The sequence below is a fragment of the Equus przewalskii genome, chromosome 12 (genome assembly GCF_037783145.1).
Source record: "Equus przewalskii isolate Varuska chromosome 12, EquPr2, whole genome shotgun sequence".
In the NCBI taxonomy this organism is placed as follows: Eukaryota; Metazoa; Chordata; class Mammalia; order Perissodactyla; family Equidae; genus Equus; species Equus przewalskii.
This window is the reverse complement of record NC_091842.1, coordinates 21,153,774-21,165,777: the sequence shown is the minus strand read 5'-3', so window position 1 is coordinate 21,165,777 and position 12,004 is coordinate 21,153,774. Positions and strand designations below refer to the sequence as shown.

General features: G+C 49.6%; 1 protein-coding gene across 24 annotated transcripts in view; it reads left to right on the top strand.

The window, feature by feature from the left end:
• Nucleotides 1-12,004, top strand: part of KATNIP (katanin interacting protein) — a 202,606-nt gene that overhangs the window by 104,855 nt on the left and 85,747 nt on the right. For all 24 annotated transcript variants that reach the window (XR_011524430.1, XR_011524429.1, XM_070566501.1 and 21 more), the window contains one exon: nucleotides 2,729-2,860. Coding sequence is in view for 22 of the 24 variants with exons in the window: in XM_070566501.1 (XP_070422602.1) it covers nucleotides 2,729-2,860 (132 nt within the window). In the remaining 2 variants the exon portion in view is untranslated. The remainder of the gene's footprint in view (nucleotides 1-2,728; nucleotides 2,861-12,004) is intronic.

Below are 12,004 nucleotides of genomic sequence, written 5' to 3'. Positions count from 1 at the left end.
GTGCAGGGAACAGCAAGCACAAAGGGCTTGAAGAGGGAAGGAGCTTGATGCACCCAAGGACAGAGAGAGGTCCAGTGTGACTGCAGCCGAGTGACCAAGCGGGAGCATGGTACCAGATGAGGCTGGTGGTGATCCCAGCCCACTTTCCATGAAGACCCCAGGGTTCTAGGGTTGCACCAAGAGTCTGATTCCTTTGGTGCCCTAGAAAATATCCTTGCGTAGACTTTTGATGGCTCAGGCAGACCTTCTGGCCACAGTTTCTGGAGGGCCATCTCCTGGAGAAGAGGGGGCGAGCAGACGGGGAATCAAGTGGTTAAGGGCAGGGCTCTGAGCCAGGCAGCCCTGGTCAAATCCAAGTCCATCACTTCCCAGCTCTGTGGTCTAGGGCAAACGACCTGAAGCTCAGAGCCCTGCTCTGTAGTAGTATGTATGCGTTTCCTATTGCTGCTGTAACGAGTGACCACAAACAACAGCACGCTTTTACCATCTTATAACTCCGTAGGTCAGAAGTCTGACGTGAGTCTCACTGGCTAAAACCACGCTGTCCACAGGGCTGCGTTCCTTCTGGAAGCTCTAGAGGAAAATCTGTTTCTGTGCCTTTTCCTGCTTCCAGAGGCTGCCACATCCCTTGGCTCATGGCCCTTCTTCCATCTTCAAAGCCGGCAGCGTTGCATCTCTGTGCCTTCCTTCCATAGTCGCTTCTCCCTGTGACCCTCCTCTTCTGCCACTCTCTTCCCGTGTGTGTGTGTTTTATTGTAGTAAAATATACGTTACATAGAATTTAGCGTTTTCACCATTTTTAAGAGCCCAATTTGTGTTATTTTTAACTTCACTCACATTACTGTGTAACCATCCCCACTCTCTGTCCCAAAAGTTTTTCGTCATCCCAAACTGAAACTCTGTCCCTCTTCCACTTTTAGGGACCCTGGTAATTACATTGGGTCCACAGGAATAATCCAAAATACTCCCCCTATTTTAAGGTCGGCTGACGAGCACAGTTAGTTCCCCTTTGCCTTGTAACCTAACATATTCACAGGTTCCAGGGACTAGGGTATGGCCATCTGTGGGGGGGCCTCATTCTGCCCACCATCTGCCCCTAGGATGGCTGGGGAAGTAAATGAGACAGGTGTGCCTGGCACTTGGGAGGCCAAACCAAATGAGTGCTGGTGGTCACTCTTACCAGCATCCATGTGTTTTCAGCCCTTGGCAAGCCAGTTTGCCCCTCTCTGTTCTTGTCCTGTCCCGTTGGACACAGTGGGTCCTGCTCTTGGGCCCCGGACGTCAGGCCATCCAGGGAGCAGCTTTGTCAGAAAGTACAGAGAAACGTGTGTCCTTTACAAAGTCAAGAGGGGATGGTGGAGGTTAGAAGTGGTACAGACCCCACGCAAGTCCTCAACATCTACCTGCGCTCCCAGGAATCCCATGGGACCCTTGATTCTGGGGCACCCTCTCCCTGGGCCACCACGGGCCCAGGATTTCCTCTGCCTGGACTCAGGTCACACTGTGCTTCAGCAGGCACTTCCAGGTTTTCTGCGTTCCTGGGCCGGGAGGTCCCATACAGGGACCTGACTGTTCTCCCTGCTTGTTCTCTTTGTTCCATTAGTAGGCACCTGCCTCGCTGCCCACAGGCTGCTTTTCTGCCTGGTGGTCCTGAACATGTCCTTCTCGTGCCCTGAAACCTTTGCTATCTCTGAGGCCCTGGAGCCATTTCCCTAAACTTCAGCCATTTGCAAACCTTCGCAATTTTTTGCCATCTCCACAACTACTCATGCTATTTTGTAGCTGTTATGTAAACTACACCTTTCTTTCTTTCCTCCTTTCCTTTTTTTTCTCTCTCTCTCTCTCCCCACTCCCTCCTTTCCTTTCTCTTTCTTTCTAGGATTGTTCCAAGCAATAATATTCATGAAATCAAGAGTTTGAGATGCTGGTTACATATTTTCCCGTACACGTTAAAGATACGTAATTGCTTAGAAAGCATCTGGAGTCATCTCCTGCTCCACCAGTGGTCCACGTGCCCCACTTTGGGAAACGTGGACTCTAAAGCCTACAGGCCTTCGCTGTCTCCCTCCACTCACCAGCCCGGGCCCCAGCCACTCGCCTGCCACAGCCTTCCAGCTGTCAAGCCTTCGCACCTGCTGTTCCCTGTGTTGGTGCCCCTGGTAACATCCTAGTCATCCGTAAGGGCCCTCTTCACTGTCTGCTGCACACCCTGCAGCCTGAGTGCTCCTCCATGATCTGGTACCAGGACCTTTCCTCTGCCCCAGCCCTGCTCTCTTATCCATGCAACCAGCCTTTTCCTCGGCTAGGAAAAAGTACCTTGAAGGCAGCAAATGTGTTTTACCATATTCTTCCCACTCCAAGATGTCCCTGGTTGTTGCACCATTATTTTATGTACCATGTTATCAATTAAACCCAGCACCCCATCAATTGTAAGACTTGTCTTTAGTCAGGAATGTTTAAATTTGAAAACCTAGATGTGTCCTAGACTATTTCATTTATTTGCCAAAATATGGTATTTGGCACACAATGGCTGTCAGCAAACTTGTTTTGTTGTCTGCGTTGTTCACATCTCTCATCCCAAACTAGCATGGTGCCTGGCACAGAGGAGAGGTTCAATAAACATTTGTTGGATAAATAAGTGAACAAACAAATAAACAGGTGCCTGAGCAGAATGTCCCAACTCTGCTTGCACTCAGTGTGTGACATATAAACACTTGTTTTCCTACAGGTAATAAAAAGGAAAGGAATTTGTCTGCTAAGCGGAAGGACAATGCTGAGGTCTTCGTTCCCAGCAAACCTGAGCCAGTCGTGAATCCCCAGCCCCCCAGCGTGTACCCAGGCCAGGAGAGGGCGTGCTCAAGTAAGAGTTCTGGGGCCTGAGCAGGGCTGGGACGGGGCCGGGGGCACTCTCAGTGGGGTCCCCTGAGGGAGGAGCCCTTGTTTCACTATCCTCCTCCCCGAGGCCTGAGCTGACCTTTTCTTAGCAAATGTGTTATTAGTCATGGTCTCTGGAGAAACAGAACTAATAGGATGTATGTATATAGAGAGAAAGAGAGGAAGAAATTTATGATAAGGAATTGGCACATGCAGTTATGGAGGCTGGCAAGGCCAATCTGCAGGATGAATTGACAGGCCAGAGACCTAGGAAAAGCCAGTGTTCCAGTTTGAAGGCCATCAGGCAGGAAGGGCCAGTGCTGCAGGTGAAGTCCAAAGGCAGTCTGCTGGAGAATTCCCTTACACAAGGGGGGGGTCAGTCTTTTTGTTTGTTTTTGGTTTTGAAGGTCTATTCAGGCCTTCAACTGATTGGGTGAGGCCCACCCACATTATGGGAGCAATCTGCTTTACTCTACCCATTAAAATATGAATCTCATCCAAAAACACCCTCTGAGAAACATCAGAATAATGTTTGACCAAATATCTAGGCTCCCTGTGGCCCAGTCAAGTGGACACATAAAATTAACCATCATAGCTGCTTTCTGGTTCTACAACCAAGATGTGGTTATAATTGAAAATTTATTTTATTTTTGTTTTTACTTTTAAATTTGCTTACTTTGTATGGGTAATAATACATGCCAATGGTACTAAATGCTAAACGTACTAAAGGGTTTATGGTGACAGTCAGGCTGCTGCTCTTCTAATGAAATGAGAGGTTATGTTGATTGAGTTCTTACTATGAGCCAGCCACCACTGTAAGCTTTTACTTATTATAATTTACATACATATTAATTCTGTATGTAATTTATATATGTAAGTTATAATCTTATAACTGGCCTTTGAGGTGGGTTCTACGCTTGTCCCATTTCCGAGGAGGAGCTGAGGTGCAGAGCAGGTGCTCACGCAGCGCGGCAGCTGCGGGCCTCACCCTGCTGCAGTGACTGCTGCTGTGTCCTCAGCCCGCACACTGCACACACTGGGTCTGGAGACGAATCATCTCCGCCTGATGCCCTGGGTCCAGTCCAGTGGCTGGAGAGACTCTGCGGGGTCACTTGCTTCCAATTTCTGTGACCCAGAGGATCTCACAGAGCTCAAGGCATCCCGGTATCCCAAGAATTTGGGACCCTGGGGTGCCCTAGGCAAAATCCAGCCCCAGCCAGCCTTGTTAGACAAGCAGTTCGCCTGAGCCAGGCGCCCTGATTCTGTGGCCGTGGCATTCCATCCGTGTTTGCTGGGGAGCTGGAGGGCCTGTTTCCTGCAGGGCCAGGCCAAGGGACCTGGTGGTGACAACCAGCCCCTCCCCACAGTCATGTCTGGAGATCTGGACCAGCGCACTCCGAGCCCAGAGGGTTGAATATGTATGTAAATATTACATGCTATGTAAATATTGTCTTCATTTGGATTCCCCTGGGGAGCCAACTCTGAGATAAGGATTTAAGAACAAGTAATTTCATTGGAAGGTGTCCCGGGTAGGGGACAGGAAAGGGAAGGAGCCAAAACTGGCTTCATCACCAAGCAAGTTGGCTGTGCAAGTGGAGCTCCGGCTGGCTGGGGGGTTCTGGGGGGCCGTGCTGAGCACAGGCCTCCACATTCAACTGCTCCCCAGGGGGGCGGGCGAGAGAGCTGGGCTCTCACGCAGTCCTCCCTTCAGCCCTGGCCTGCAAGCTGCTCGGGGCGAGTGCCCTCCAGCCCTCTGGCTCCTAGGCTCTGCCTGAGGCAGGGCTGCGGTGGAGTCCGTCTGAGGACTGTGGGCAGGGCAGCACCCAGGCCATCGCTGTTTACCCTTCACCACAACCCAAAACCTGACTGGGGGAAAAAGTGTACTAACACTGGACAGGCATTTTAGGTGGCCAGTGATAAAAAGAGTGGCTTTAAGGGAAAGAGTCTACACTAACCCATGTAACTGAAAAGTCCAAAGTGCTGTGATCTTTGGGCACAGCTGGATCTGGGGGATTAAAATGCATCAGCAGTCTGCCTCTCTCCCCCTCTCGGCTCAGCATTCTTCTTTGTGCCCTTCATTCTCAGACAGGCTCTTAGGGGTGGTGAGGTGGCCACCAGCAGCTCTGGGCTTACGGCCCACCAGCCCAGCAACCCTGGCAGAAAACAGCATGGCAGAGTCTGCAGCCTGACCACCTGGTGCAAATCCTGCCCTTCCACCTAGTAGCTCTGTGACCTCGGGCAGGTTACTTAACCTCTCTGGGCCTCATTCTCCCATCTGCCAAACAGGGAGAAGAATAATACCCTCCTCCATGGTTGCTGTGAGGATTAAAGGGTTGGATAGATAGGCTGCATAGAGCAGCACCAGGCTTGGAGCAAGCGCTCAGTCAGGATCAACTGATGCTGTTCCCACAACTGCCCAGCAAAGCCTCAGAGCTGCTCCTCGTTGCCCGGTGTAGGTTAGGGGTAGTTCTGGGAAGGAGACCCTGTGCTGTCACCAGAGGCAGAGAGAGGGGTACCAGGCAGCAAACTCCAAGAACTGCCTTGTGGATACTATTATGTCCTTCTCCCATTTCACAGATGAGGAAACCGAGGCTGAGAGCCTGAAGGTTACTTGCCTAGACTAACACATAGGACAGGAGAGCCGGGATTCACACCCAGGCTCCAAGGCCCATGCTCTGAATTGCCCTGCCAGGCTGCTCCCCCTGGGGCAGGCTGGCCTCAGAGGTTGCTCTGGAGGCACCTGGGTATAGGTCCTGGCCAGCTTCATTGTGACTCAGGCAATGTAACAGCCACAGGCTTTCAGTCCAGACACGGAGTCCTGGGTGGGGGAATGGAGATGGCTCTCGAGGGGCCGGCAGTGCATCCTGGGGGTGTGCGCTGGTCCGTGGGAAGGCTAGCATGCGAGGCTGGGCCACAGGGCCTGGGCCTGGGGCTGCGGGTCAGGGCGCGCTCCAGTCCAGTCCAGTCCAGTCCAGTCGTGCCTGGGGTTCCTGGCAAGGCGACAAGTCATCGTCATCTTTGACCTCTCCAGAAACCTGAGTATCGAGCACCCACTGCATGCCAGCTCTGGTCCAGGCCCTGGTGATCCAATGAGCAACACACTGTCCTGCTCTCATGGTGTTTATATTTTAGTGGGCAGGGGTAGATGACAAACATGAAGACGGGGTGGTGACAGCAACTACCAAGACAGCAGCTGGGTGACGGCTGGGCAGCGTGGTTAGAGGAGGCCCCCTGAGGAGGGGAGACTGAGCTGAGACCCGGATGATGTCGAGGACTAGCCCTCTGCAGAGCAGAAAGCCTGAGGTAGGAAAGAACAGCTCAGTTGGCTCCAGAATCGGAAAGAAGGCTGGAGGCTGGAGGCTGGAGCATAGAGAGTGAGGGGCGCCAGCTGAGATGAGGTCAGAGAGGTGGCAGGGGCAGAGCACACAGCAAGATAGCAAGACCAGGAGAGGGACTCAGTGCCAGGGAGACCTCTGCGGCTCTGCAGCAGGGGCTGTCATGACCTGGTTTACATTTTAACAAGATTCCTCTGGCCGCCATGTGGAGTGTGGCCTGTTGAGAGCCGGGGAAGAGGCCATTGCAGGATGGAGAGTGTGGTGGCTTAGTCTCTGAGTGTGACCAGTGGTTGGATTCTAGACAGTAGATGGGCTTGCTGAGGTCAGTTGTAGGCATAAAACTAGTTGTGACTTTTTATCCTAAACAGCCTGGGGCGAGAACCTGGGCCATGGGGAGCCTGCCATGATGGGGCAGGAAAGTCGAGGGCTTGGCAGTGATGGGGGGCCTCTGGCTTTTCACTTGGGTGGGGTGGGTTCTGAGTCTGTGCCACTAGCAAAGGAGACTCAAGCAACTCAGGTCCCTGGAGCTGGGATCTTGTCTAGACAAGCTGGGCAGCGCTAAGCCCCTGCCGGAGGGCTGGGGCCTCTGATCTGTGTCCTGCCTCAGCTGGGAGCGGCTGGGAACTGCAGGCAGACAGAGCCTGCAGGCGGGCACTTGTCCACATCCCAGCACCATGAGAGCCAGAATCCAACGGGCAAAGTTAAGACTAAGCTGATCCCTGGGGCCATCTTGGCAAAAGCCAGAGCCTAGAAAGAGGCGTGTGTGGGGCCCAAGGAAGGTAGAGGTGGGAAAGGACTCATAGTCTAAGTGACACGTTGACAAGGGCATGTCAAGGTCACAGCAGCTGATGAGGTTAGAGAGGTGTCACATTTGTAAACAGATAATGGAGAAATGATCTGTGGGGTGAGAGAACACGTAAGGTATTAGAAAAGTCTGGTGAATTTTGCCTCTATTAGTTTTGGTCAGGTGACGAGCTGGGAAGCTTGGAAGGAGAGAGAGGAGAAGGGGCCCAGGACAGGATGAAGGCTTGGCTCAGCTCTCAGAGCTCCTGTGGAGAGTGTGGACCACGTGGAGAGTGTGGGGGCGATCCCATGTGCCGTCATCTCACCTGCACCTGGGCTGGCTCCACTGACCGCTGCTCGGGGTTATGAGCCTGCAGTCTGCACTGCTGGTGTTCACTCTGTGTGAAAATTAAAAAGGGCTTCTCAGGAAGTTCCTCCAAAACAAATTGTTAAAAGAAATGAAACCCAGGGTAGTGTGCACTGTGCAGGAAACTTCCAGAGCCCCTGGTAGAGGGGGAGCAGCGCAGCGGGTGTCAAGCACCCTTCCCAGCCATCATATTGGACTCACTGGGACTTCCCTCCTTCGTGTGCAAGCCCCAATCACCAGGTTTTCCATATCCGATTAATAATGTGAGGAGTCAGCACTTAGAAGCACTGAACCAGCTGCCAGGCTGTGTTTTGTGTCACACATGTAACCTTGCATTTGATCATCCAAACCACCCCATGCAGCAGGTACTGCTGTTATCAGCACCATTGTACAGAGGAAACCAAGGCGCAGAGAGGTTAAAGAATCTGTCTAAGGTCACACAGCCAGTAAGTGATAAAGCCAGTGTTTGAAAACCTGGCTGCAGGGCTGACCCTATGGCCGAGTGGTTAAGTTCCCGCACTCTGCTGCAGCTGCCCAGGGTTTCGCTGGTTTGGATCCTGGGCGCGGACATGGCGCCGCTCATCAGGCCACGTTGAGGCAGTGTCCCACGTACTACAACTAGAGGGACCCACAACTAAAATGTATACAACTATATACTGGGGGGATTTGGGGAAGAAAGGCAGAAAGAAAAAAAAAGATTGGCAACAGTTGTTAGCTCAGGTGCCAATCCTTAGGAGAAAAAAAAAACAAACCTGGCTGCAGAGTCTCTGCTCTTAATGATTCCACGCACGGCCCCTCATCTGCCGACTAAAATGTTATTTGCTTACTACCCACCCACGTCAGCCTAGGCCTGAGCTCTAATATACCTAAAGATCACAAGTTTGAATCACTTGTTATGTTTTTTCTAATGCTCATTAATATAAATATATAACTGTTAATATTTTTAAAGTTAAACCAGGTATCAACTAAAATCATGTTGAATACTGTATTTGTGTTCCGGGGCTGCTCTAACAAAGGGCCACAATCTGATTGACTTAAATAACAAAAATGTATTGTCTCAGAGTTCTGGAGGCTAAAAGCCCCAGATGAAGGTGTCAGCAGGGCCACGTTCTTCTGAAGGCACTGGGGAAGAATCTGTTCCAGGCCTTTCTCCTACCTTCTGGTAGTTCCCTGGCTTGTGGCAGCGTAACTCCGTCCTTCACAGGGTGTGCTCCTGTGTGCGCGTCTGTCTCTGCGGCCAAGTTTCCCTTTTCATAAGGACACCAGTCATAGTGGATTGAGGCCCACCCCAATGACCTCATCTTAACTCGATCTGCAAAGACCCTATTTCCAAATAAGGGCACATTCACCAGTGCTAGGGGTTAGGACTTCAGCATCTTTTAGGGGACACAATTCAACCCATAATATCACACACCTTCGTGTACAGCATTGTGAGAAGTAGAGCTTAATTAATTAATTAATTATCTGTCTTCCTCTGACAAGTGACACATTCTAACAAATTACGTAGTGCAAGACTAACAAACGTGAGGAAGTGAGGGTAAAGAAAAAACGAGAGTGGGAAAGATAAGATGACACCAGGGGGCAGACAAAGGAAGGCCTGAGGGGGTCACAGCTGTGACTCTGAGCTCCCAGCCAGCATGGCAGAGAAGCACGCATTGGTGTGAAAATGTGGGTCACTGGATCCATCTGATGAAAATCAGATTACTAAATGTCGGTTCATAGAGCAATTTGTCCCATCGGTTCCCTTAAAGAGGCCACTGTTTGAGGTAGTGGAATCTTTATTTTGAACAGGTTTGGAGCTCAGCCTTTCTCTGTTAAATGTACCTGGCTGCTTTGTAAGCCAAACTGGGAGAAAGGAAAATTAGAAACCACGGCATTGTCACCACCCTCACACTGAAATGGGATTACAGTGGAGCCATATGTTACACTGGGATTACATTTTAAAGGTCACAAAAAGTGCAGGTGGCCAGTGCTACCCCTGGAAATCCCTCATGCTGAGGATTAAGTGCAGCACACATGGCTCTGTCTAGACAAGCCCATACGGACATGGTATCCCTCAGGAAACCCAAGAGAATTGTCTCTCCTCCAGAATAGGACACTCAGAGCTTCATGGCTCAGCCCCAGATGAAGCAGTTGGCTTTGTTTAGGGTCTGGGTTGTAGGGAAAATGTGGGGTTTTAAGCACTGTCATTATGCTGAGGGTAGTGAGAGGTTCCCACCTCCAGAGGCACAAGGAGCCTGAGACTTCCTGCGAGGACAGCAGAATCACCAACCAGCTCACCTTCTTCCGGAGGGCTATCTTTTGGAGGACATACAAAACTCAGCCTTCTTATATCTTCCTAGTGAATTGAACCTTTTACCACCATGTGTTGTCTCTCTTTTGTTCTAGGAATACTTTCTGCCTCAAAGTCTACCAGCTCTCTTTTGGTTAGTGTTTACATAGGGTATCTTTTTTTATCCTGCTTTCAAACTTTCTGCATCCTTATGTTGAGGTTTGTCTCTTGTAAGCAGCATGTAATTGGTTTTTATTTTTATCCTCTAACAATCTATGTGTTTTAATGGGCACATTTAGTCCATTTACATTTAATGTAGTTGCTGATCTATTTGAGTTTAAATCTACTATCTTATTGTTTGCTTTTTATTTGTTCCGCCTGTTTTATGTCCTCTTTCTCTCCTTTCTTGCTCTCTTTTGAACTGATTACTTTATATTATTCCTCTTTAATCCCCTCTATTAGCTTGTTAGTTATATGTTCTTTTATTATTCTCTTAGTCATTACCAGAGATTGCAACATGCGTTCTTGACTTATTAGAGTCTACTTTAAATTAGCAAGTTTACCACTTCTTATTCAATGAGGACCTTACAACTCCATAGCTCTGTTTACTCCCCTCCCAACTTAAATGCTGTTATTGTCGTGCATTTTAATTCTCTCTAGATTTTATACCTCACTAGACATCCTCCTCCTCATTATTATTATTAAACAGCCAGTAGTAATTTGGATTTGCCCACATTGTTAACCTTTCTGTGCCCTTCACTCCTGGCTATTTCCAGGTCCCTCTGACTCTCAGGCTGTAGCCCTGAGTCTGTCGCCACCTCTGCTCAGCTTCCCAGCCTTGCAGTGGCTCTTACCACAGTCGGCAGCACCTTGAGGGGAAACACTTCCCAGGTGCCAGTTTGCCTCTCTGGGTTTCCTTCTCCTGCCTGCTCTTGGCCCTGTATTTCTTCACAGCCCTGTTCTCTCTCCATGCCTTCAAGCAGACTTTTATAATATTCGGTCACTTTGTCTAGTTGTACTCCATGGAAGGGTTGGTCTTGGTTAGCTAGTCTGTCATTACCAGAAGTGTAATCTATGGCCTGCACTCTTTAAAGAGGTTTTTCTCCCCTTGTCCCTTTTTCTTTGGCCAAGTCCATAAAATTGAATTTGAGTCAACTAAATGTGCATGTGATGCAACTCCGTGAGAGCTTAATTCCTTTCTATCACTGTAACTGCCCCTGGTTCTAATGAAGGAGCCTCATGCACTCTAATGCTTCAGTCTCTATCCATAAGCCTTCCAAGATACTTCCAGAGACCTGTTGTCTTCTTGAGGGTGAAAGAACATTGGTCTTTATTGCAGAAAGTTTACTGTCCGAGTTGTCAGAGTGGTCTAAGGCAGTGATATATCTGAACCATTTTTCCCAGACAAGCTGCCAACCATAAAAATAAAGTAACACTCCTCAGCATGAGTGAATTAGAGGACCCTGACAGCCCTGCAGTTAGCCTTTCTGTCAGAAAAACCTACAGCAAAAAGACCATTCTGCCAAAGTCCAGAGTCTCATAACATGTTAGCCAGCGTTCATTATCAATAGCAGGTAACAGAAATCCAAACTGACTGAAGCAACAAAGGAAAATGTATTGCTCACAGGCCTAGAAAGTCCAGGACTATAGATTTGGCCTCAGGCATGTTTGGATCCAGGTGCTCAGATGATATCACCAGGAAGCTGTTTCTTCATCGGTTAGCTCTACTTTCCTCTAATCTGGTGGGTCTCAAACTTGAAGTACATCAGAATTATTTGCAAAGCAAATTAAAACATAGATTATTTGGGCCCCAGCCCCAGTTTCTAATTCACTGCATCTGGAGTGGAGCCTAAGTATTTTAATTCCTAACAAGTTCCCAGGTGACACTGATGTTACTGGTCCAGGCACCACACTTTGAGAACCACATCTATAGCTCAGACATAGCCCAGAGATGGCCCCCATGGCTCCAGGCTCCTTTTTACTGGCTTAGCAACCCCAGGGGAAAGAGACTGCTTCTTTCCTAATAGTTCCAGCAGAGTCCAGCTCTCCCCTGAACCCGTCTCCAGTCTCTGTGCTTAGGGAGAGCAGTTCTCTCATTGGCCCAAGCTGGCCCAGGAGTGGGGTCAGATCCATCCCAGCCATGTAGACTGAGAAGAAGGGGGAAAGGGTGATTCCCTAAATGACATAGGTGCTGTGCAAGGTCACTGTTGCTGGGAAGATAAAAGCAACATCCATTCATCTCATATAAAAATTAACCACACGGGACGTTTTGTTATAAATTCCTCAGAGGCAGGGTATGGAGCAAAGGACTGTAATACCCAAGAGGAAAGAGTAGAAGTCATGTAGTCAGGGTGGCAGGGGGAGCCCTGATTG